Below are 27,931 nucleotides of genomic sequence, written 5' to 3' on the forward strand. Positions count from 1 at the left end.
CACGGACAGACGTATTGAAAAACAAAAGAAATTCCCCTCACCGCCATTTCCCTTCAATTTTCCAACGTTTGTCGAAAACATTTGTCGGACGCTTTTCAGCTGATTTTATTCGTGTTGTCTTTATCTGGTAATGCTTTTATGATCCTCTCTTGCTAGCATAACGAACAAAACGAGGATGCTCTTGAGTTATTCAAGTTGAAAAGTAATAATTATCTTAATTTTATGCTTGCTTGGCATTGTGGCCGGTTCAAGGGTTGTTTGGTGGGTTTTTTTCGGAAAGCAAACAGGAAGGAACATTTTTGAGGGTTTATTATGACGATAATAGTGGTCGTTCTTTTGGTTGTGAGGTTGCCAATTAGGTCGCGTTTATGTTTTGAATGGACAAGGACCATCATTTGGGTAGTTTTTGTTAGTAGAACAAAATTCAAAACAATAAATAAAATTTTCTTTTATTAAATTATGAAAAACGACAAGAAGGCAAGTGTTTTTCGACATTCGACTTCTGAACTCCGACTTGTATCACAACTCATCCCTTCAACTCCACAGAGCTGTGTTGACGTGGATGTTCAAAATGAGTTCTCGTTTGCCAACACCAGCTTTCCCATTTTCATCCGATATTTGTTCAGTTTCATTTTCCCACTCTCTCTCTCAACCCACAAGGCGATGATGGCGAAAAATGTGAATTTATTGTGTATTTGCATAACATGAAGATGATCTTGTCGAAGTGGCAACTCTCACCCCCACCCCGCACTTGAACCCCCCGAAATTTGACTTAGGAAAACCCTACAACTCAAGGTGGTGGAAGGGGGGACACCTTTTAAATTTGTCTGGCCCCGGGGCTGGCTGGCTGGTGTGACAAATGTTGCCTGGCCGCCGTCGGCGAAGGGCGTTCTTCTTCGGGGCACATTTTTCACACTTTTGTCGCTCGATTACGTTTCGTTCCTTTCCTCCTTTTCAAAGTGGGGGAAAACTCTGTGGTAAAACGATGGGGAAGGCTGAATGGATCGGGGGAGGGTTCAAAAGGCGACACTTTTTGCAATCTGTTTTCCTTCGATTGGGATCGTAAGGTGGGCCGGATTTGGAAATCCATTCTTTTTCGGTATATTGTTGATTGGACTTCCGAGGAGGTAACCCTCCGCTGTTGAAAGAGTTAGAAATTGTGGAAAATTAAATGTATAAAAGCTGAACAGAACTTATCTTCAGAAAACTAATCCTAACAATAAAAACATCAAAATTACTTTATGAAACAAAGATTTTTTAAGCTTTTTGATGATCAAAAATTCCCTGAAATAAGGATTTTTAGCAAATTGTATTATTGGAACTCATTTAGAGGAAAAAATTAATTAAAGCCTTCACAGGTTTAAAAAAGTGTTCATGTATTTCTGTCAAAATACTTACAAATATCTGAGAAAATTCATAAAAAAATCTAGTATTAATTTTAAACATCAAGCCGATAATTGCAATGTGTTGATATTGAGAAAAAACACATTTTCTAAATGTTTGCAAATCAGCTTAAAAAATAAAAATCGAAGAGAATCATAAAATACTTTCAAAAATAGATATAAATAAACGGTTATAAGGCCGTTGTAAATATTTTTTGAAGTTTATGTCTCTCGACTATGACCAAAGGGGTTTTAGAAAGCGTTATACACCTGTCCAGTTGTTTTGCAATCATAAGTTTCCAAAATTTCTAAGTATTGACGAAATTTTATTTCGATGAAAAAAAAAGATTTTGCGGTGCTCAACATTGTAATTTTATAAAAGTTCAAAATATTTTTAAACAAGCGCAAATAAGCTAAACATGATTATCAATGTAAAAAAAAGGCGATTTAGGTTGTTGTGAGTTGATTTGACTTCTATTTTCATTGAAATTTAACAGTTTTATGAAAAAAAAGTTTGCCCCCTGAATTTTCGAAACCAATTTAGAAGGGGAGCGACATAAACTTTGAAAAATATTTGCAACGGCCTAACCATGTATTTTGTCAATAAATCAAAAAAATGTTGAAAAGTGTTACTTTTCGAAACAAGTGCCGAAAAGTTCAACTTTTCAACACCCATTTGAATGCTGAAAAGTAGAACTTTTCAGCATTTATTTTGAAAAGTGTTGCTATTCGATTCTGTTATTTTTGGTACAGAAAAGTAGGCTATTTCGTCGTTCAAGAATGACAGGAAAAGTATGAAGTTTCACGACGGAATTGCAAAAAATAATTTTTGAATATTTTTTATGAACATGAAAAATTATGATTTTCGTATAATAATTTTATTTTCGAAGACATTTTTTGTTTTTCTTGTTTTGGTAATTTCGCACGTAGTGAAAATTAAAAATTAAGAAACGGGTATTTTTTTAAGGGTGTAACTTTCGTCTGAATTGATTTTATCATAACTTACAACTTTGCTGAAGACATCAAATCGATTAGAAAATCCGTTCTCCGGCGATAACTATTTAAATCTTTTTTTTTTTCCTAAAAACCATTTCCCAATCATAACCTTTATTCTAAATTCATGCCTGGAAGGGTTAAGAAACTTCTTGAAAGGATCATATTGAAACAAAAACTCTTTTAAATGTCGTGCAAATTGTAAGTTTTTAAAAATGCATTGACATAGTAGTGTATTTGTTATATATTCTCAATTATTAATATATTCTAACAATTCTGGAGTTTTTTTTTAAAAAAAAGGTCCAATAAACCTAACTTAAAGTTTTTCTTTTTGAGTGTTTTTTAATACCCCTGACTCAAGGCGGTTTCAACAACACCCAAAAAGCTAAAACTGTAAATTTGGTTTATTGGACCTTTAAAAAAAATCCAGAATTGAATTAATCTGAAATTTTCACAAAAACTCATATTTTTTTGAAATCAAAAAAAAATATTTTTGTAACAAAGAATGCAAAAAGAAAATATTTTTATTTTTCCTAGATTTACACAGTGACAATGATAATTTATACAGTAAAAATAGTAATATTACATCTCGGAAGGGGTAAATCTTTTATGTCAGAAAAATGTGTAATTTTACCACTTTACTGGTGTAATGTCACTTTTTCAGTCTTTAATGAGGTGAAATTACATCATTAAAATGGTAATATTAAACCTTCCAAAATTACACCTCCCAAATTTACACAATTTTTTGCTATGTACCGTAATTCACGAAAATATTTGAATTTTCTTTATTTCAAATATTAGTACTAAACGATGAAAAATGTTACGCGTTACGTTTTCCTGATTTGTCGATTTCTTTGGAACAACGCAACATTTTTATAATCTTTTAAAAGTATTTATTTAAAAGGTTTTGTTCAGATTTACAAAATGCTTTTTAAGCTTGCAAGAGAAATCGACGAAATAAAAAGCGTAACGCCTCCGCGTAAAAAGAGGTTTCACACTGTAAACATTTTTAATAGATTTGAATTTAATGAGATTTTTTTTAAATTTTTACAATACGGTATTTTTTGCAAAAAAATCAAGTCTGGAGTTTTTTTTTTTTTTTTTTTTCAAAATGTCCAATAAATCAAATTTTCAGTTTTTTGCTTTTTGAATGTTTTTTAATACCCCTGACTCAAGGCGGCTTCGAAATCACCCAAAAAGCAAAAACTGGAAATTTTATTTATTGGACCTTTAAAAAAAAATCCAGAAGTATTCTTATTTTGAAATATAAATATCTAACAACGTAAGGTTTTGTAAAGATTTTCACAAGCTTAAAATGTTTTAGTGTCACATCTAAAAAAAAAATCACAAAACTCCGTGTTTTTTTATGTCGTTAAATTAAAAAGCATCAAATTAACTATAAAAGTATATTTTTAAATGATAATTATTCAAAACTGAAAGTTCAATAACAGTAAAAAAAAATCACAAATATTAAAATTATGAAGATTTCAGCATTAAAAAAATTGTAATTAGTGAAAATTTTAACATTCACTAGAAGCTTGAATGTAATGAGATTCGATAAAATAAAAAAAACACAGTCCAGGGTTACCGCAGCGAGCTGGTGTGAGCATCAACTGTCTCCGACAGCGTCGTCGTCGTCGTCATCATCGATGTATTGTGGGGGGTGTCAACGGCGTTCGGGGTGGCATTGAATTAATTTTTGATTTTTGTACAAATTCAATTTCTTTTCATGTTTTCTTCGGCTTTTCTTATTTCCCCCACCCAGCCAGCGAACCTCGCCACTGGAGGTTGGGTTAGGTTATGCCGGTGGAATTTGGTGGCAGTGATTTTTTTTCGCTTTCTTTCGCGCGGGATTGTTATTCGATCGAGACTCGGAAACGTCTTAATGAGGTTTAGACTTGTGTACTTTTGTCGTGACCTGCGCCAGGTGATTTATGACAGGCGATTGATTTTGGGGACGTACTTGGAGTCGGAATTAAACTCAATTTGTCAGAACTTTTGTTTCACTTGATAGGAATAAATTTTGGATAAAGACATTAACTAGAACTCACCTGTTCCCAGCGGCATATTGATCGGCTTCGGGACGAGTTTGGCGACGGTCGCCGTCGGTTCCTTCTTGATGTCCACATCGTCGGCCACGGTCAGCACCGTTGCCTGTGGTTTCGCCTTAACAATAGTGGCCGTCGCAGGGGCCGCGCTAACGGTCATGGCGGCACTCGCGACGACGGAAGCAGAAGTTGAAGTACTGGAAGCATTAGCATTAGCCGTAGCGGTAGCAGTGTGTGTAGCGTTGCGAATCACCAAAATCGACTGCGACTTGTCGATGCGTTTAAGCGTACGAAGCAGAATCGGTCCGTCGGTGGAACCGTTTTTGTTCAAACGTTGCTGGAGAAAAATTGACCCTCCGTCCGGAGCGGTCAGGGCCGTCTTCTTCAGGCCATCCGAGGACTGCAGCAAAATGGTTCCATCGGCCACGTTACTCTTGATGGCCTGTTGGAACAGAATCGTGTTGCCACCCGTCGAAGCGGTCGTAACTTCCGGCAGGGCCTTGGCCTTCAGCCGCTGGTGTTGCAGCAGAATCGGCTTGTCCTCGTCGCTCAGCAAGCTCAACAGTTCGTGAGTGTTCTGCAGGATGATCTGACCGTTCTCGGACCGTGACCCTCGCACCAGGATTATGTTACTGTGCTGTTGAGGCTGCTGCTGCTGCTGGGACTGCTGGGCCTGGGCCGTTTGGAACTGCAGCTGGCGGGAGGCCGCTTCCGTGATGGTGACACTTTTGCTGTCCAGCCCGGTGATGATGGCACCTCCCGGGGCCGTGGCCTGCGTCGTCGTAGTGACCATCTTGGTAAGCTCATTGCCGCTGACCGTGACATTTCCGCCGGACGAAGTGGCCACCACCTGCTGGCTGGAACCCTCTTCCGTTGGGGGACCTGAGGAAAAGAGAAATGAATAAACAACATAATTAAATTACATAATAACATTTTGGTCTTTTTCACATTTTTTACAAAAATTAGAAGATAATAATGGTTGAAAATTTTGTTGAAGATTTTCTACGGAAGGCATATGAGCATGAGCATGAGCATGAGAGACCACCCCTCCATTGCTGAACAGAACCGTAATATCCTTTCAGCACTACTGATCATAGGCTTCGACGATCAGTGGTGTTTCCCTTATCAACAGCATGTATGAATGCGCTGAAAAGATAAAACACCATGATTGCCAAAACAAGATCAGTTGCGAATAGGTAACAGTCATTGGCCACCAACGGCGCCCGCCATGTCAGTTTGTAGATCTCGATTTTAAGGGACGGGAATGTTAGTTAGCGCAGGTTGCTACTTTTCTACGGGAGGCATATTTTCAAAACCGGTAGTAAATTACAATTCTCCAAATGCACTTTCCACAAACCACATAATCAATGCCAATTTTTCCTCCCGAGTTCAATCCACCTGAGTGCCACTTTTAACAAATTCGTTCGCCAAATATTGTAGGCTGCCGCTTCATTCATAACCTGTGTGACGCTCTCCTGTCGTTCCGGATACCACCCCCGAAGTGGAGGTGCCATCCCAGTGACACGGAACCTGTCAAACGAACCGTGAAAATTCAATTGCAAGTCAATTTTTACGACACCCGCGCGCGCGGCGCGAGATGGAAATGGAGCGCATTCGACGTTAAACATACAGCGACAGAGAGGGAAAAAAACTTCCGAACCGGAATCGAAAGCCAATGTAATAAAAATGAAGTTCCGTTTTGCAACAGTTACATCACACCCCCGACAACTCCACTTTCCAGTTGATTGTGGGTGGATTTTAGGGTAGAGTAATCCACCCTATGATCATCCTGACAATTTTAGTTAATTTTAACAAGCTCAAAAATGTGTTTCCTGGTTCTCATAAATACAACATTTTTGTAATTTAGAAGCAACAATTCAGAATTCAGGAATTCTTGAAACAAGAAACATAACATTGCTGAAGGATCTCCGGAAGCGCAAAAAAAAGTGCACGAACAGCGTCTTCCGACTGTAAGAATCCCCTTCAAACTCCCGTCTCAGCTGACGGATTGAACGTCTCGCAAGAAGTCTCGCTTCTTTTTTCCTTCCCGAAAGCCTACAGCCAACGTGTCTGTCTTGTCCCTGTCTTGCCACTTGACACACCTGAGACATGGCGGAACAGAACGAAAAAAAAACTGGAACCGGAAGTCGAGGAAAATAAAAAAAAGTGTAAAAGTTGATTGACAACGAACGATTTTCCAGCTGACTGACTGAGGCCCTTCAATCGTGGCCGCCGATGATGGTGACGGGGACGACGCCACTTCAGGCTAGGGTTACATTGTAATCCCAAGCGGCTTACAAGAGGACGGTACATTTTAGCTGGAAAAAGTGCAAAAAAAATCCCCGTTTAAAATTAAGCAGAACGGGGAAATGATTGATTTTTGGGGCATTTTGTTGGATTTTCGGGACGGTTTTGTTTGAAGAGACAGAAATTAAACTTTGACCCGGATAATCTGCGATGGGAAAGGTCAATGAACACAGAGAGGTTACGATTGTGAATTGTGGTTATGTTTACATTTATCTGCGAAGAAGATTAGTATTTATTGCTTGATTCCTAAATAAATAAATGCAATAGAGCAATTCTCTACGCAATCGACCCATTTCGACCATTTTTCCTATGACCAAAGAAGCTATTTTGTGTCATTGGTTCACCCATACAAGTCTCCATACAATTTTGGCTGCTGTCCATACAAAAATGGTATGTAAATATCTAAACAGCTGTAACTTTTGAGTGAATTTTCTGATCAATTTGGTGTCTTCGGCAAAGTTGTAGGTATTGTTGAGGACTTTTGAGAAAAAATAGGTACATGGAAAAAAAATTGCAGATTTTTTTATCAACTTTTTTTTTTACTAAAACTCAATTTCCCAAAATATGTATTTTTTGATTTTCAAGATTTTTTGATATGTTTTAGGGGACAAAAATACGCAACTTTTGAGCCATCCCGAGCAGGGGTAAATAACACGGGAATACCATATTTTGGTATTACTTGGTATAACAACAACTACCAAAATGTGCCCTTAGTTGCCCAGTAATAGATGGTATAATACCATGAAATCATACCAAAAAACTGTATGGGGAAGACCAAAGCAATACCAAAACGTGCCATTCCAAAGGCAAATGAATACCAGACAAATTACAACTTTCCGGGTAAATAAAAATCTTGTTGGACAAAAAAACAATGAGAATTCTCTATAGAATTACAACGGGAATTCAATTTGGCTAATGGGATTGCAATGAGATATGGGTAGAATTTTGATGCTATATTTAAATTCTTCGAACAGGCAGGAAAACGAAGTCTTGCTTGGAGAGCCAAAAATAACAGGTAAAGAAAACTAGAGGAATACTGGAATCGAACTCATGACAGGTAAGGTGCAGACACCATTTTAGCTACCCGTTTACCAACTGAGCTATCAACGCTTGTTGAAAACGAGCTGCTGCTGCATCAACATGTTTTAGCTGCTGGCAAAAATATCAGGAAATTCAACGAAAGAGAAACGAACTAAACCAGAACGAGAAAGGCTATAGCCCAGGCAGCGTGGCATTTTTCGTGAGATTTTTGAGGATGCATGATTCCAACTGAATAGGAGGATTCAACACAAATTCAATATTAAAAGGATTTTAGAACGAAGTTCGAATACCACATGCATACCAACATTTTGGTATTGAAAGAGTTATTTCATCAAATTAACAAAGATTGACATTATTTTTTTGAGTTTATCGATTATGACGCAAAAGGCACACAATGTTAAATAAAATCCATTCTAAAATTTAATTTTTTTCACGTTAAGCCTATTGTTGTCGTAAAGTTAGTCGTCTAAATATATAAATGTTTTTCTTATCAATTTCAAATGTATCAGCATACTTTTAAGAATGTTAAACATCATTTAAAAAAGATTTTTTTATGAATCACCTTTATTTTATAATATTTTTATTTAAAAAACCTTTACAATACCAATGTATGGTATTCCCTAATTTATAAAGATCATCAAATGACTCTTTTAGACCAAAATAAAATAGTTGGCTTTAATTTGGAGTAGATTTGCGTTTTTAAGTATGTAAGTAAGTAACAGTATGTCAAAATTCGATATTTTTCTAACATTTGCTCAATAACAAAACAATACCAAAATTTGGTATAATACCAGCGATTGGTATTAACTTACACTTTAGACATTTTTTCAAGGGCTCGCGAAAACCAACATTTGGTATTGATACCATTGAATGGTATTATTTTGCATTTCCCTTGTTATTTACCCATGCTCGAGATAGAGAAACATGGTCAAAAAATCTGCCGCCGAGTTATGAATTTTTGAAAAAATAGTGATTTTTGGAAAAAATCAAAGTTTTATGCAAAAACAAGTTTGACATTACTTTTTAATGCAAAATTGAATTTGCAATCGAAAAGTAGATTTTTTGATAAAGGGCTCCGTTTTCAAGATATAGCCACCGAAAGTTTGATTTTAGCGAAATATTTGCAGTTTTTCAATTTTTAAAAATAGTGACCATGAGTGACCATTTCTAGAAATATTCTTTTTTTAAAGTTCAGAAAATTCGCTATAAAATTGTCAAAGAGACATTGAAGATTGGACCTCGGGTTGCTGAGATAGAGCCGCTTTAAGAAAAAGAAGCACGAAAATTGAAGTTTTCTAAGTCTCATCAAAACAACCCACCATTTTCTAGTGACCATATCTCAGCAACTAATGGTCCGATTTTCAATGTTCGAGATATTCGTGAAATTTTCCGACCTTTTCGAAAAAAAAAAATTTGAAAATTTTTAAATCAAGACTAGCATTTTAAATGGGCGTAATTTTCAATGTTTGGCCCTTTTAAAATGTTAGTCTTGATTTAAAAGTTTTCAAAATATTTTTTCGAAAAGATCGGAAAAAATTCACGAATGTTTCATACATTAACATTGAAAATCGGACCATTAGTTGCTGAGATATCGACATTAGATAATGGTGGGTTATTTTGGTGAGACTTAGAAAACTCCAATTTTCGTGTTTCTTTTTCTTAAAGCGGCTCTATCTCAGCAACCCGAGGTCCAATCTTCAATGTTTCTCAGACAATTCTATAGAAAATTTCCTGAACTTTTCAAAAAAATATTTTTAGAAATGGTCACTCATGATCACTATTTTTAAAAATTGAAGAATTGCAAATATTTCGCTAAAATCAAACTTTCGGTGGCTATTCCTTGAAAACGGAGCCCTTTATCAAAAAATCTGTAAAGTAGTTTTCGATTGCAAATTCAATTTTGCATTAAAAAATAATGTCAAACTTGTTTTTGGAAGAAACTTCGATATTTTTCAAAAATCACTATATCATAACGCGGCGGCACATTTTTTGACCATGTTTCTCTATGGCTCAAAAGTTGCGGATTTTTGTCCCCTAAAACATGTCAAAAAATCTCGAAAATCAAAAAATACATATTTTGGGAAATTGAGTTTTAGTGAAAAAAAGTTGATAAAAAAATCTGCAATTTTTTTCCGTGTACCTATTTTTTCTCAAAAGTCCTCAACAATACCTACAACTTTGCCGAAGACACCAAATTGATCAGAAAATTCACTCAAAAGTTACAGCTGTTTAGATATTTACATACCATTTTTGTATGGACAGCAGCCAAAATTGTATGGAGACTTGTATGGGTGAACCAATGACGCAAAATAGCTTATTTGGTCATAGGGAAGGCCCCTACAAAGTTTAAGTCAAATAAAAAAATACAAAAAATAAAAATGGTCGAAATCGGCCGATTTCATAGAGAGTTGCTCAAATGGTAAGCTAGATTTTTGAAACTTCATGCTATTTTTCCCAAATAGCCAAACTCATCACCTTTCTTTTGCGTCTAAGACAGCTAAAATCGGATGAAATGGCGGGGTTATGATTTTTTGAAAAAAGAGATTTTTTGCGAAAAATGACGAAAATTGCCATTTTTTGAACCACCCTAGCACGATGTAGGTCACCCTGATGGCCAAACAAAAAAATACGGGATCAATTATTTTGGCCAAGGAACCCCCAGAAAAAAAAAATGCTGTATAGTTCTCGATAATTTTCTCAGATGTTAAAAAAAAACATATTTGAACACTTTTCAAAGAAAAACAAAATTGTACTATTTTAATCTGAAATTAACCCTCAAATGGCTATGGGTAATTCTCTACCAACTCACACGAAATCGGGAAAAATTGCCCCGACCCCTCTTCGATTTGCGTGAAACTTTGTCCTGAGGGGTAACTTTTGCCCCTGATCACGAATCCGAGGTCAGTTTTTTGATATCTCGTGACGGAGGGGCGGTACGACCCCTTTCATTTTTGAACATGCGAAAAAAGAGATGTTTTTCAATAATTTACAGCCTGAAACGGCGATGAGATGGAAATTTGGTGTCAAAGGGACTTTATGTAAAATGTATCAAACAAAAGGTATTTTTCATCGAAAAAAATACTAGAAAAGTTCTAAAAAATCTGGTATTTTTTTATAGATATTCAAGGAAAATGTGCGGTGCAATTTCTACACCGTACAACATTACAGTATTCAAAAGGAACTTGAATTGAAAGGCAGCTTTTTCCAGTCAACCCTCAAACCATCATAGGTGTGCGTTCCAGCAGCGTTTACGGCATCAAACGGCCCGAATACGGTTCAATTTGGAGGATGATCCACGAGAATTAAGGTAAATGGAGAGGGCACCTCCTTTCATCATGGAAATGGATGCGATAGCTTGCGGTGGAACCAATTTTGCTGTAGAACTAGATGTCGAATTAAGGTGATCCGAAATTTGATGAAGAAAAAGCTTTAAAAATTGTGAAGCAGTTCTCTTATTGAATTATTTGTTCTAGACTTTTTGAGGTTTTTGTTCAACGAATTATTTTCAATCCGTCAACAGGAAGAAGAAAACCGTAAAATTCTTCTCTTTATTCCGGTCACGAATGCACAATGCAAGTAGCAATTTAAAAATGAAAAAAAAAAACAACTTTTGCTGAATCCAACCACACAAGTACAGTTACATGCCACATTTCGTTTGTAAGTTTTGATGTAAATAGCACATGTGCTCCGTTGTTTCATGTTGACTCGCACAAAACTTTTTTGGGTTCCGGTATGACTTCTAGAACAAGTTTGGAGGACAACTTCACTCGGAGTTAAAAAATAATTGTAGAAATTCCAAGTCCAAGAAACCGAAATTAGAAACTTAATCGCCATTTCGGTTGGCAGCTAAACCAAAACGGCTGGTAATGGTGATATTTATTGGCTGTTTGTTTCATAATTTACTTCGGCAATCTGGTGCGTGCTGGCACCAACCCTCTGTTAAATAGTAATTGTCGTACCTCTTCTACGCAAAACAGAACACGTCTGTCTTTTGAAATTCCACTGCTAAAAGCCACTTCCCGTTCAGAAAATGAGAAGCCTCGTTTTCCAGTAAATTTTCCACTGGGCAAGGTTACACGAGCCGAGGACGACTGTGTTGCCAGCTAGAGCAGCTGAAGTGGAGGGTGGGCCTATTTTACTTCACTATAATGTCATCTTCATCGAAACACATCCATCCCCCTCCCTGGTTTAGTTGTTCCAGGGCCACTTGATAATGTAGGGCAGAACGTTACGGTGATCCTTTGGCAGCTTGCAAAGCTGAGGTGGGATGACATTTTACTAGGTTTAGGAGAGGGGTGTTAATTTTAGACTTAAAAATATGTTTTTTTTTTCAATCAATGTTTTTTCAGTCTATTCAATTAACTTTTCTGATTCAACAGTCAAATAAAAATATCAAGCAAGATTCATCTATTGCCTCCTCCCTCCATTTTCCAACAAATAGGAGAGGGAGGAGGGGAGAGATCAACCGCACACGTGGCCCAGGACACACCAAAAACGCCGTGGCAAACCCGACGTTGTGTCGTACTTTAAACTCCCTGATGGTCGTGTCCTCGTCGTTCGAGATTCCAGACTGTAACGATCATAAACTAGCACCCCCTTTGGCACGACTCTGTGCACCGCAAATTCATTTCCGTCCCGCCCCCCTCAGCAGCGATTTTCCGCCCAGGGGTCGTAGGTGAAACTATTTGGCTTGGTAGGTGGAACCGACAAACACTCACACGTGTGTCGAGCGCCGCACACTTTCGGAATGGCTGTTGGTTCCGGAATTTTCGCCGGGTAGATTTGTGTAGATTCGCTACTTTTCGCTGGGGGTGGGAAAGAGCGGTGCAAGAACGACAGTAGTGTATAGTTATTTTGGAAGTTTTATTGCCGTTCCGATTTGTCGGTGATCAAAATTAGTTAAACGTTCCATTGAGCGAAAATAATTACCTTCGAAGGGCAATATTTTTCCCGGTTGCAAGAAGCACCACACCAAGTTTGAGGTCGTTTAAAGGGAATTGAATTTGATAATATTTCTTGTATGTTATGCGTTTTGATGTAATCTTTGTATGTTTGCTTTATAAATTTAATGGAATATTCGACCGAATGCTCAATTTAAAAAAAAATATCTAATTTTATCGATTCTACCATTTTGTCTCCGATTCTGATAACGGGCGAGCGGAGGAAAAAAAAAGAGCATAAGCATGGTTGACTGACAGATCAGCTGAAGTTAAACAATGAATCAAAAATCAGTGGGAGTCTATCACCGTCCACTGTTTAACCTCTGGAGATCCCTTTTTTATTAGTCAATACCGGCGCCCTCTCAAAAAGCCTGCAGTTTAACAAAGGTGAGGAATGTTAGTCCGATACACGGAGAAAAAAGAGTTCTTAAAATCGTGAACAAGCGTTCATGAAAATGGGAACCTCGAACAAAGTGTTCAAATTCCATGGTACGATTTTGAAAAACGTACCATGAAATTTGAACACTTTGTTCGTGGTTCTCATTTTATATTTGTATTTTGTTGGGTTATTAGGATAAGGCTTTTCGATGCCTCCCGAGCTGCGATGCTATGAGGAGGACTTTCATAATAGACCCGTCGGCGAACCTTCTGAACAACGATGCTATGGGAAGGTCTTTCTGGTTATCACACAAAAGTGCGCGAGTGTTTTTGTGTGATAACCAAAAAAAACTTTCCCATAGCATCGTTGCTACGAAGGCTCACCGACGTTATTTCAATATCTAATAGATGGAGATTTTGTTCCACTATAAACTCGACGATTCTAAAAAGTCAGCGTGTCTTTCGATTAACAATTATATAGAAATGACATTTTCACCGTGAAAATTGAACACCTTATTCGATTTTTTTAAAATTTACTCGACGCCGTGCCTTCCGATCAACAATGATATAGGAAGGGCTTTTAAAATTACAAAACAATTTTTTAAGATTACAAAAGCACAAAAAAAATACCAATCACTCAACAAAAAAGCGTCACAAGATTCAAGATTCAAGACACAAATAATCCTGTGAAGTAAGCGCGTGGCCTCGCCGCCGGCAATCGACTGAAGCAGGAAACACAATTAACCATCTGTTTTTTGGAACACAATTACGACAAACTAAACTGGTGGCGTGCCTTCTGATCAACGTTGCTAAAGGAAGGACTGAAAATCATTGCTAGTAACAAAAGAGGACACCTAAAACAAGATCGATCCGGTCAAGCGCACACTTTGCCCACAATCGACACACACAAATTATGGCAAAAATGTGAAATAAAAGGCACAAAAAAGAAAAAAGTTGAACTTAAATTTTAAACAAAATTTTCAAATATTAACTAAAGAAATACCACAATTCAAGTTTATTATACGTAGTTTTAAGGTGGTATTTGACACTTCACTTATGTATCAATCTGAAACTTCATTCTAGAGTTTTTTTTTTTCACAAAAAGCAAAAAAAAAGTTCATTGGATGTAAATGTAAAATTATTTTCAATTAAAAAATTATTATATTATTTGCTTTTTCTATAGAATTCTTATACGGATAAAAATCCTGTAATCAAATCCGCAAACCCTCAGTAGTCGACTTTTTTTTTCTTAACTTATTTTTATTAGGTCCTTTTAGGTGCTACGACCAGGTTAGGACCGAGGATCAGTTTACAATCAAAATATAAAAATAAAAATAAAAAAAAAACTCATTACACTCCATACTTGGAAATCATGTAACTGACCAGGGTTACTTGGTCCAAGCGGGTCTTGCAGGTCTTGAACTTGCCGATGTACTCGGAGAAAATCCCCCACAGCTCAGCCGAACTGTAGAGTACCTCCCCGGCTTCCTTCTCCGTGGCTCCACCGTCTCGGGGGCCACCTTGGCTGCTTCCTGCGGGACGAGGGCGATCCTTGGATTTTCCGTCCGGAACTGCGCCCGGCAACGGAGGGAACTCCGCCGGCGTAAACGCCGGAACTGCTGGACTCTGCTTCTCCGCCTTCCTTGCCGGCGGTTTCGGATTCGACGCCTGCTGGCGCCTCCGGATGAAGTCCGCACGCTTAGGGCAGCTGCGGTCCGTGGCTTCGTGGGCTCCAGAGCAGTTGGCACACTGCTTCGGCTCAGCTTCTTGGACTTTGCACTCGTCCGTCTTGTGGGGACCCCCACAGTTGTTGCACTTGCCTTTCAGGTGACAGTTCCTGGTTCCATGACCCAGCTGCAAGCAGTTCCTGCACTGGGTCACGTTCGGCCGCTTGTTCCGGTAGGCCTCCCGCCGGATGATAGTGCTTGCCACAACTTTCATTTCAGAGAGCTTTTTCAGATTGGTGTATCCCTTGGGGAAGACCACAATGTACGGAGTTTCGTCCATGGTGGACAATTCCTTCCGCTTGATGATATGCACCTCCAGCGCGTCCAGCTTGAGATCCCTCTTCAGAAGGTACTTGACCTCGTCCGGTTTCAGTTCATCAGGAAAACCACGAAGAACCACCCGATGATTTCGTTCGCTCCGCCGATCGTGGGTGTAGAATTCCACTTTCTTCTTCTTGAGTAGCTCTTGCAACTTGTCAAAATCTTTGACAGAGAAGCAGGTCACCTTGGTTCCAAATCGGGTTAGTTTGTAAATCGGTTTGAAACCTAATTTACAACTTTCCACTATCGCCACGAGCTTGTAAAAATCCGTGGTGTTCTTCACCACCAAAGGTGGTTGCTTTTGTTTACCTGCCGACTGGCCGGGTGGTGGAACCGCCGGAGCGTCCCCTCCTCCTGCTGGGCTGGCATTGTTGTTGTTTTTGTTATCCGCTAGCGGGCTGAACTTGTTATTGTTGAGCAGGGTCTTCTCAACTTTTTCTCCTTCGATGCCGATTCCAGTGACCTCGCTGGACTTCTTCCGCTTCCGATTCCCGCTGACGGGACGAAAATCTTCCTCCTCGGAGGATTCCTCCACCTCCATCTGTCAAAAACTTCCAAGCACGCGAGATGACAACACGAGCAAAACACGTCTTAACTTGTCGCTGGCTGGCGACTGAGTGAGTAGTCGACTTTATAATGTGGTATATTTTGAAAATATTTGTTTACAGCGAAATCGAAACAAATGTCTAATGTTCGTTTTCAGTTAATATTTACTGAAAACCGCACTACTGAAATTTTCAGTAAGTTTTTCGCTGAACTTTAGTTAAAATTTGTTAGTTTGCTGAAGTTTCATCAAATTTTCATTTACTGAAAATTTTAGTAGTGCAGATTTCAGTAAATTTAACTGAATTCAGTAATGAGAAATTGGTGTGCACTAACCTGATTTGCTTAAAGGATTTCTATCCGTAAACCTCACATTAATAACTTTCTATGAACTTGATCTTATAATGCATTTGTTACTTCTGAAAGAAGACACAAACCATGAATTTGTTTTAAAAATAGTAAATCTTAAAAACTATGGAATTTTCTCAAGAGATGAAATCTAAAAAGCCATCCAGAAACCGTTGATATTTCTATTTCTTCAATTTTGATCCGCCCAATTTTACACTATAAACGATGACCACGATGACCACCTCTCTTCGTTGAGTACTCAATATAAGTACTTTTTAATGCGAGTCAATTAGGATGAAAGATTGCTATCACGTGTTATGTCCCTTCAGAAAGGGGGTTGGGAGTTGATCCCGATGTCCACTGTCTGGGCTTGTCGGTCAGTGAGCAGAGGTGCTATAAATATCCCATTTCCCTGGGGAGAAATTTTTATTGCCATCTAATATTGTCCGATCTTTCTCCCAGGGGAGAAGCGAAAAGTGGCACTTGGGTTTTCCACGAAATGAAACTTGCAAACTTTTTCCTGGACCCGAGCCAGCAGCTCTTTTCTGGCCCTGAGCAGGACCTGTTCTAACCTAGAAATGACCATCAACCGGGCGCAAAACCAAACAACCAAAGTTAGGTGCTAATTTTCCACAGTAGCTACCCATTTTGTGGTCACAGTTGACTTCTTGAAAGCCGCAAAACCGAAATGAGCTAATCTGCATAACAAATTATCTCCACTCTCACCGGACTCACTTCCAGGACTCGTCTCGTTCTCGTAAAGAGGTTGTTGTTGTTGTTGTTGTTCTTTGCGGGGCCACTTTTTGACCTGACTTGTCGTGTCGGACGAAGCCGCAAAAAAGAGGGACCAGGGGGCTTTTCTTTTCGGACAAATTAATAAAATAATCACCACACCATTTGTCAGAGCGACCGTCTGCCCACCCCGACCACCATCACCGCATTAAGCCCCGGGACTTTGCAGCTCTCTGGTGAAAAATGGTCGGACCGAAAGGGGGTTTTGGGAAAAGGTGAAAAGTCATGCCACCGGAGAGGGGGTGGGAAAATTTACGGAGAAGATTTTGTTTTGGAGGAGATGGGATGTAACTGAAAACCATGCTTTTATGTATAGAACGGCAAAACTTCTTTATGAAACCAATTAGAAATTAATACATGTATTCAACTTGTATTTTTGAATTCTCTGCAGCCCAACCATCAAACTTAAATATATATTTATTTTTTTTTCAACAATTCACATTGAAACGAGGAAATTGCGAAGAAACCACAATTGTCCTTATTTGGGAGGTCTAGTGAAATTAAAAAAGGTGTCCACGTGGGACTCATAAGAGAAACTCATTTCAAATCGCTTGCCTGAAATTTCATTTCCAACATCCAATGAATACGTTAATAAGAAAAATTAAACAATAAATATGTCACCGTGTGCTAATTTACTACCGTAGTTGCTCGAGGTTCAAATGCCAACATCCCTTCCGCCACCGTTACTGATCTGCGTAATAAACCAAAACGTGAAGAACACCAGGTCACAACCTAACAACGTGAAAGGACCAAAACCACGAACCGACATTCATATCCTGAAAACCCCACCGTGTCACAAAAAAGGCGAGGTGCAAAACAAATAAAAGTAACTAAATCGCGTGTGCCAACACACCCGCCCGGAAGGACGAAGGCCCGATGGTTTTTGTGTGTGTCCTGCCCGGCTAGATCGTGTTCACAGATTCACGGCGAGTCCCCCTCGCCGAGTTCCGGCTCGAGTACAGAGGTTGGAACCTTAACTCACTCACTCACTAATTATGACTTTGTGTCGGACGGGGCGGCGGACCTGCTGAGCTCCGGTCGACGCCGCAAAACGTTTTTCGAATGCATCGGGAGAGTTTTAGGGATGTTCGAGACAGGAATGGTAGGTTCGTGCTCGAAAGGTTTAAACGAAAACTTGAGCATCCCCCGTCAAGCATATTGAAGTAGTTAACAGCTACTCAAACTACTAGCTTATTCAAAGCACTGTTAAAAAAACTTTTCTTCGAGTCTCAATAGGGTCAATAAAGCATTATTTTTTCACCGTGTACATTCCCGATCTGGAGTACACTCTGGACTGCAAGTGGAAGTCGTCCTCCGATGGTCAGTTATCGGCCCCGTTGTTCGCGGTTTCCATAACTATACACACAGAGAGTTGTACAGAGCAAAGGAAGGACTTTACTGGAACAGAAAAGGACATCGAGGATAAAAGTTGGACGTTTGGCTGAAAGTGGTGGTGAAGAAGTGGTCGTTTATTGCACAATATTGTGTTTTCTCCCGTGAGAGGGGGCCAGGTTTGCAGTGCTTTTTCCCTATAGAGCGACTTTACAGTTACTATTTGTACTGGAACCGGGACAGTTGGCTGTACGGTGGTTGGTTTTTGGTTGAGTATTAAATTAAATTCTTCTAGTTTCGGGTGGTAGACAAAACATGCTTAATTGAAGCCCAGTACGCTGAAATACCTATTTGAAAAATATTGTTGATAGTTATTCCAAACATTTTTAATAAAAGCAATGTTTAATAACAGTAATGTGATAAGTAAGTGTGAGTCTTTTAAAATGGCAAAGGTAATTCGAGTTAGGGTAGGGTCATTCTCCGCCAACTCACATAGCAGTTGCCCCGACCCCTTTTCGATTTGCGTTAAAAATTGGTCCTTAGGGGTAACTTTTGTCCCTGATCACGAAGCCGAAGTCCTTTTTATATCTCATCACAGAGGGACGGTGGGACCTTTTAAATTTTTGAGCATGCGGAAAAAAACATTTTTTTCAATAATTTGCAATCTGAAAACGTGATGAGTAGGCTTAGTGATTTTTCACGCGAAAAATGGCAAATTTCACTGGTGAGCAGTTCTCTAGGATTTCGGTCATTCGATTTTAAACAGGACGTAATATTGAATGTTTGGTCCTTTTAAAATGTTAGTCTTGATTTTAAATTTTTGAAAATATTTTTTTCGAAAAGATCGGAATTTCTCAAATATTTGATATTTTAACATAGAAAATCGGACCATTAGTTGCTGAGATATCGACATTGAAAAATGGTGGGCTGTTTGGATGAGACTTAGGAAACATCAATTTTTCTGTTTTTAAACCTTTGCATTGCAATATCTCAGCAACTAAAGGTCGTATCAACAAAGTCCGAATAAGCAAAATATAGAGAATTTTCTCAGCCTTTCAAAAATATTTTTGTCGAAAGTGGGCAAACATGTGCACTAATTCCCTTCCCACGCCTTGTCTTTAACATCAATCCCTTCCCTACTAACCCCGAGTAGGCCGCGGCTAATCGGCTCCCCTACCACTAACATTTACACACAAGATCCTCTGTAATTATTAAGCCAAATGTAATTACAAAAGCCGACTCGGTCCTAACCAGGTCCCAGCACCGAAAAGGACCTAATAAAAATAATTTATGAAAAAAAAAAATGTGCACTAATTTTAAATAATGAAAAACTTCGACTATTTTCAAAAAAGTCACCTAAATATGGATTTAACTTGAAAACGGTGCACTGTATCAAAATTTCAGTAGAGTACTTTTTGATTGCAAATTTGATTTTACATCGAAAAATGAAGTTGCGAAATTTTTGCGACCAAAATTTCGATTTTTTGAAAAAATCGGTATTGATCAAAAAAATTCATAACTCGGTCAATGATTTTTTGCACAACCTGGAAATTTCTGAAAAGTTGGCATTTTATGTCCTCTAAAACATATCAAAAAAAAAAAAAATAAAAAAAGTGTTTTTTTGCAAATCAAGTTTTAGTGATAAAAAAGTAAAAAAAAATCATCAATTTTTTTTACCGTGTATTATTTTTTTTTTCAGTGTAGTCCGTATCCATACCTACAACTTTGCCGAAGACACCAAATCGATCAAAAAATTCCTTCAAAAGATACAGATTTTTGGATTTTCATACATCATTTTTGTATGGACAGCTGCCAAATTTGTATGGAAAATTATATGGAAAAACTAATGATGCAAAATGGCTTCTTTGGGCATACCGAAGGCACCAAAAAAGTTTCAGTCGGATTAAAAAACACAAAAATTAAAATTGAAGAAAAAATACCGCTCTGGTACCTTAATTTTTTCACGGAAATTTCGCGGAACTCAGAAAATCATAGGTTAAAATTTAATAAACTTCTTCTTATGCTTCATTATATATTATAATACAATAAACTAAAAAAAATCTTCACTAAATTTGAACGTGACGCAAAAAAAGCTATTCATTATTTCCAAAACGTGAATTTCACCTGACTATTCAAAAAACAAAATTAAAAATAAATAGACAAAAATAATCAAATCTATAACAAAATAAACAAAATATTATTCAATATCCGAACAAAACCAAAAAAGAGGTATTTTTTTCCACAGGATTTATCCATCCAAATAATCAAATTTCGTGAAAATTAAACAGGACTCTGAAAAAATCTTAATTGTTCATAAAATTAAAACTAGAATAAATTAAGCTTGATTTTACTTAATTTTTTCCAAAATATTCCTTAAAAAAAGAGATACAATTGTTATGCGAATAAAAATCTTTTTAAATATAGTTATTTCCTTAAAAAAAACTCATAAACTATCTTTGTTATAACTTGATGCTTTCAAAAATATGTGTTTGAATTTAACTGTTTTTTGTTAACATCATTTAAGTAATCGCAGCATTCTCTTCTCAATAGTTATTATAACAATTTAATGTTAATGTATGTTCTGCTAACAATTATTCAATTGGTTCACATCACGCTTTTCAAGAGATTTTTTTTAAATTTTCATAGTCTTAGTTGATGAACAGTTTATTATGTTGTTATTTTAAAGAACTGATTTGAGCTAATTGATAAATTTCACGAGATTTCACGGAAATCTTCAAATTTCACGAATTTCACGCTTTCCGTGAAATCGTGAAAACTCACCAACCCTAGTGATGAGATAAAAATGTGTATGTTTGGATTGGAGTACACCATATTCTTGATTTACACAACGAAATGGGGGTGTTTAAATCGAGAATCGCTAAAAAAAAGAATGTCCATGACTTAAATTTAGAATATGACTTAAATTATGAACATTTGGGATTTCGTAACTTTTCCGAGAATTTTCAATTTGTATCAATTGTATTTTGTTAATAAATGTTATTAAAACATTTTATCATGGTTTTGGAACACCTGGGATGTTCTAGTCCATCCGAAACTTCCGGAAATGTTGTGCAACAGGCTTACCAAAGAAACAAGTAAAAACTTCAAAATTAGGCTTTGCTGATGTGTTGGGATGTTTTAGGACATCCAAGAACTCCCTGGAGTTAAGATCTGTGGGTCTACCGCCGTAACAAGCTAGAGGTCGACGGTTTTTGACCCCGGAACATATCCGCATAGCTTCAGTGAGTATTGTAGACTAGTTTGCTGATGTGTTGGGATGTTATGGGACATCCAAGGACTACTTGGAGTTAAGATCTGTTGGTCTTTAACCGTAACAAGTCATAGGCCGACGGTTTTTGACCCCGGGATATAATCCGCATAGCTTCAGTGAGTATTGTAGACTAGTTTGATGATGTGTTGGGATGTTCTGGGACATCCAAGGACTTCCTGGAGTTAAGATCTGTGGGTCTACCGCCGTAACAAGCTAGAGGTCGATGGTTTTTTACCTTGGGACTAACCCGCATAACTTTAGTGAGTATGCCCCAGAACATCCCAACACATCATCAAACTAGTCCACAATACTCACTGAAGCTATGCGGATATATTCCGGGGTCAAAAACCGTCGACCTCTGACTTGTTACGGTGATAGACCAACAGATCTTAACTCCAGGTAGTCCTTGGATGTCCCATAACATCCCAACACATCAGCAAACTAGTCTACAATACTCACTGAAGCTATGCGGATATGTTCCGGGGTCAATAACCGTCGACCTCTAGCTTGTTACGGCGGTAGACCCACAGATCTTAACTCCAGGGAGTTCTTGGATGTCCTAGATCATCCCAACACATCAGCAAAGTAGTCTACCATACTCACTGAAGCTATGCGGATATATCCCGGGGTCAAAAACCGTCATGACTTGAAAAAAGTTGCGTAAATCGAGAATCGTTTAAAAAAAAGGTGACTTAAAAAAATAATATGGTGTATAGAGTTAGAAGTCAGGAGTCAGGAGTCAGGAGTCAGGAGCCAGGAGTCAGGAGTCAGGAGTCAAGAGTCAGGAGTCAGGAGTCAGGAGTCAGGAGTCAGGAGTCAAGAGTTAAGAGTCAGAAGTTAGGAAAAAATACGAAATTTTAAAATGATTTTTTTTTCTAAATGAAAAAATGACCCTTCTCGGTTAATGTAATTTCGAAAACTACATTAAATTTCCCAAAAAAATTACCTGTTCCCAAAAAAATTACAGTTAAGTAACAAAAAATTACAGAGTTTCTAAAGTTTTGTTTTGTGTTTTTCGATGAAAAATACGTTTTTTAATTTTTAGTACGCTATCAAATCGGCGCCGAATTTCACATAAAAGTCCATCTGACATCAAATTTCCAAACAATCATCATTTCAGTCTGCAAATTATTGAAAAACACGTGTTTTGATCAGGGACAAAAGTTACCCCTTTAAGACAAAGTTTTATGCAAATCGAGAGGAATCGAGACAACTTTTTCCAAATTCATGTGAGTTGGTAGAGAATTAACCAATAATTATTTTGCCTACACAAGTGGGTTTAATTTGAAATTCAATAAAATGTTACTGAGAAGAAATATTGATTTCACAAAAACATTAAAAGCTAACATTTCTGTGGAGCTAGTCAAATGATCTTAATTCAAATAAAAAACTATAGCACATCACATGAACTTATTCCTCTTAAAGTTTAAGCATGTGCGTCTGCATGTTTACCCGGAAACTCAAGATAAACGACTAGCCTCCAAACACGACAAAACACACCCTTTTTGGACTTCACCCTCGTCGTTTGTTTTCCCAAACACACACACCAAAAATGCCACCACACATACGGGAAAAAGGGGGATACCGCAAAAAGCACTACAAAAATATTTAATAAAGAGCATCGCGAACTTTCAAGTTTTATTTCCTGCTTCTTGCCCTACACACACGCAGACACACACACACTCACCCTTGCCTTACTGTTGGTTGTATTTATGGAAGGGTTCTTTTTTTTTGTTGCATCCTCCTTCCAACACCGAGCGTGTGTATTTTCCGCGACTTCTTTTGCTTACTCGCATCCATTACTGTGAATAAGTGTGTGTGTGTGTGTGTGTGTGTGTGTGTGTGTGTGTGTGAGTGTGTGTATTTGCCCCATATGATGCTCATATAGTGCTGGCTAAAGTCCGAAGCAGTGTGGCAAACAGTTCCTTTTTTTGCGAGTACTGTTTTTCCAGTATCACACACATTACACTTTTTCAACTTGATGGTCATTACTTAGATTCAGTACCACACATATAGTTTCACCGCGGTAGTGGCTTCTTGTAGGGTGCTGTGAGCGAGTTGTGGCTCTATAACCACGGCAATTGTGTCCAGGGCATTCGTGGAAATACAATGTCCCATCCCAGAGGGTCCCGGAGTACCAAACCTTCTTAGCATGGTGCTCCCAACGAATACAACCAAAAAAATCTCGGAGCGTATGGTGGTGTGTCCCCACGCTTCTTCCTCCCCTGTCGATTCAGAATTGTGTTGTTGTTCGAACACTCAGTGCTCAAACTCAACCCAATTACGAATCATCTCTGCGATACGGCTTTACGCAGTAGGCCTGGCCGCTTTAACGCTTGTGTTGTTTCAATGCATTCCGATGCAATGGCGCACTACAAATGTTAATAAATGACAAGAAGAGTGCTAGGCGTCATCTAACCTAAGGCACTCTCCAGGATCCCTTCGAAAGATTGGCTGCGCTAGGGTCTGATTAGATTAGATTAGATTAGTAGTGGCTTCTTGTAGGGTGCTGTGTTTTTTTTTTGTTGGATTTTTATTGCCTTTACGAAATGTTTAGTGCTGTTTTGTAATCTTAATGAAGAATATGAAATTTCTTTATTTTTTGTAAATTAGTTTAAATAATATTAGTAATTCGTAAAAAAAGCCCTGTTAGGTGAATTACGCCTTTTCCACCTTCTCCCAGAATAAAACAAAAAAAACTGGTCAAGTTCTTCAACAGTCCTGATCCTTCCGGAGATGCAACACATTTGCAACTCAGCGCGCTCTAAACAAGCTTCTTTTTTTGCTGGTTTTCCACATTTTCCGCGAGCGAGCCTCTTTCCATAAATTTGCCCCATTTTTTCTGGTCAGAATGTTGAGGACCGCGCGCGCCTTCCTCCGTAATAAATGGTTTTAATCAGGAAATTTTTCCGCTGTCATTAGCGACGTGTCTAATAAATTGTGCCACCGTGAGTGGATATTGCTAGGTGGATTTTTGGAAGTAAAATTGAGGGAAACTAGCACTTTTACTAAAATAAATACAAACAAAAAAATAAAACCAAAAAGACAGCAGGAATCTAACAAAAAAAGAGGCAAAATGTAGCGATCCTTACCATGTCAATATTCATTTTATAATGTTGGACGTGATTTTTAATACTTGATAATATTTTCCTTCAATCGATGAAAAAATTCACAAATGTTTCCTTTTTTAAACATTGAAAACGATTCAAATATAGTGTCGATTGCTAAAAGTGGGCAAATACTTTTTCAATACCTTATTATTATTTTTTTTTCCTTTTTTATCTATTGCTAGCCCGAGCAGACAGAATTAACTTGGGAATAACATTATCTGTTATTCGAAAATACTAGGCCAATAACATTTAATGTAATTTATAACAAGATTTGATATTCATCGGTATGATTTTTTTGTTATTGGATTGTTATTGTAATAACAGACTTATAACATTTTTAGTCATTCTTCGAACTTGGTTATTATTTTTTGTTATTTTAACAACAAATCCAATCATCTCAATGACAGGTAGAGGTAATCTCCATAACAAACAATGATATTTTGGCTTTCAACCAACATCAGACCAATAACAAATTTTGGTATGATAACATTAACTGTTATCAAACCCTTATGCAAAAATGGATTTTTCAAGAAGATTCCATAACACTTTCTGTTATTTTAGCAGTATTTGTTATTGAAATGGCATGAATTTTTTTATTACCGTCTGCAAAATTGTTTAAGTTTAGAAAGTTTTCGTTTAATTACAAAAAAAATGAGATGAACTACAAAAGACAGTACAAAATTAAAGACAATTTAAAAAAATAAAGGAAATTAAAAAAAAACTAATTGACCGTGAAAATAACTTTATTTGCCAAAGGAACTTTTCATAAAAAAATGCCAAAAATGCTTTTGAAATGTTTGTTTTACATCAAAAAGCTTTGAATACTCAATTCTATTTAAGCATCATGTTTTTTTTTTTCAAAAGCCAGAACCTATGGGAAATTGGACGAGCTTTCCGGTAAAAATATTTTCGAGACTGAAAAATCAAGTCTGTCATATAGAAATTGTCAAAAACCATCAAAAAACCTATTTTTTCAACATTTTTATTTTTTAAACCGCTGTAACTTCACAAGGATTGGACTTGGGACAATGGTCAATATGTAGACTTTTATGTAAAATCGACTCTCGTGACTTTTTTATGTTTAGAGCACTTTTGAAAAAAAAACAATTTCAGTAAATGATTTTCTTTTTTTTTTAGGTGTGTTGCTCCATCCTGTATTTTTCATGAGTCTTTTTGTATCATCTTAGGCTATTTTCACAAAAATTTTGAACGAAAAAAAATCGTGGGCTCACCTTCAAATTTGACTTTTAAACTTAAAAATCAAAAAATCTCATAAAAGTGGAGTGTTTTTTTCTTTCAGTGTATTTTTTTCGGAAAGCCCGTCAAATTTTCAACAAGTTTGTCTTTTAACACTTTTTGATACGATGCAACGGCTTCGAGATACAGCAATATTTAAATAACGAAATACAAAAATATTTAAAACACTTACGCCCTTCTCAAATGTCATTATCGAGTGTAACTGGCTCCATATACACAAAAATGGCTTATATAAGCGTAAGATAACATGTCTACAAAGTTTCATTGAAATCGGAGAGGGTCGGGTACAACCGATTCCCTATTTGACATGGAATTGCTCTATTAAGAAAAAAAATACACGAAAAAATCACGATACTTTTATTTCACGATTTATTACGAAGAATTAGGTTCACAAAACACTGAACATTGTTTTAATGCAAGTTGTTTTAAGTTAAAAGAATGCTGAGGTCAAAAAATATGTTTAAAAAAAAACATATTTTGCAATTCGAAAAAAAATATTCAGGAGATAAAACATTAATTTTTTTAAAGTTCACAAAATTTTCTACAATTTTTTTTACAATTGCTGGTTGCTGAGAAATATTATCTTAAAGTTCAAATTGTGTGAAAAATAAGTTGTTCTCAGTGTGACCTAATTAGGCACTATTTTTCAATTACGATGACTCGGAAAGCATCGGATCAATTTTCAATAGAAAAAAAGATTTATTTTTAATTTACTTTTTTTCAATTTAAACCCATTTTGTAAATCACAAATATTTCAAATGTTAGGTAAGAATTAAGAATATTGAAATTATTTTAAATAAATAGAGCAAAAAAATAAATCAGAAAAAATCATTTGTTTTAAAGGCAATTTTTCGATTTTTCGAGAAATTTTCATTAGAACGACTTAAATAATAGTAGTTTTATGTCTTGTAACAATCTTCTGGCGTTGTGGCTAAAATACCAAATTTTCCATCTCAATAAATTTTTCAACCAATTTTTGATCTTTAAAAGTTTTGGAAAGAAGATCTCTTAATTTTTTTTAATAATTTTAGGTTTGAAAGATTGACTTGTTTTTGTGACTTTGCTTATGTTTTTGAATATGAAAGTTTTTCGAAGTCAACTTTGGTTGTGTTTGTTGCTCAGATTTCCATTATTTTAAGTGAAAATAAGTTTATGACATTTTTTGTAATATCCCAGGATATGCCTCTACAGATATTTTACAATTTGGAAATAATAATAGTTTCATTCTATAGCAGAAAATGTTAAAAACAAGCAAACATTTAAAAAGAAAATAAAAAAAAAACTAAAATGCAATACATAATGAAAGGAAGCCAAATGCTTTTAGACAAAAACGTAAACTAAACAAAATAAATGTAAATTAATATACTAAAAATGAAACAAGAAAATATAAGTAAAGTTTTCGTAGAACAAAAGTTATTCAAAATGCCCGCATAAACACAGGAAACAATTGGGCATAAGAATTCTAATTTTCCAATCAAAACAGTTTATAAAAAAAAGAGTCACTACATAAGTCATAAATTTCCTGTCAGCAACAAAAATCCTGTCTGATACCCATGTTCCATTTACACGTCATTTTCACGACAATTCAAAAACAAACTGAAATGGCCTTCCTGGAAAGGACATCTTCAACCTTAAGGCGACCTTCTTCCTGCCTTGTAGGACCCCTTTTCCGGAAGCTATCGTTCCCCTTCACCCGCTTCGTTTCCCGCTTCCGCTCAAGAGCATAAAAGTGGAAGTGATTTACTGATAGTTTTATCATCCAACACTTGAGAAAATTAACTTCTTTTATGAGCCCTAAAAAGGAGCGACGCTGCCTTGTGTGGATATGTGTGTAAGGAGACTCTCAAGACTATTCAGAAGGACTAGGTCGGCTTTTGTCTTCAGCTGTGTAATCTTTCCTTTCAAACACACACACACAAGCTCATTCAAACACAGTCGGATTGTAGCTTTCTGGTGGATTTTATTGCACTTTTCCACCAAAGTCGAACGGAACGAGCAAGCAAATCTTTATTGAAGTTCTTCTCCTGCTTCGGGGGACATCTCTCTCACGGAGAAGCGGAGATTACACAACCTGCCCTTCTTCACACTCTTTTCCGGCAATCGCAAGCAAGTCCCACTTTCTTGTGCTGCCAATCTGGGAA

General features: G+C 37.0%; 1 protein-coding gene across 15 annotated transcripts in view; it reads right to left on the reverse strand.

The window, feature by feature from the left end:
* LOC6035297 (calmodulin-binding transcription activator 1) overlaps window positions 1–27,931 on the reverse strand; it is a 380,289-nt gene that overhangs the window by 245,032 nt on the left and 107,326 nt on the right. For all 15 annotated transcript variants that reach the window (XM_038260373.1, XM_038260371.1, XM_038260370.1 and 12 more), the window contains exon 4: window positions 4,427–5,305. In XM_038260373.1, the coding sequence (XP_038116301.1) occupies window positions 4,427–5,305 (879 nt within the window). The remainder of the gene's footprint in view (window positions 1–4,426; window positions 5,306–27,931) is intronic.

Source organism: Culex quinquefasciatus, chromosome 3 (assembly GCF_015732765.1).
Source record: "Culex quinquefasciatus strain JHB chromosome 3, VPISU_Cqui_1.0_pri_paternal, whole genome shotgun sequence".
Taxonomy (NCBI): Eukaryota; Metazoa; Arthropoda; class Insecta; order Diptera; family Culicidae; genus Culex; species Culex quinquefasciatus.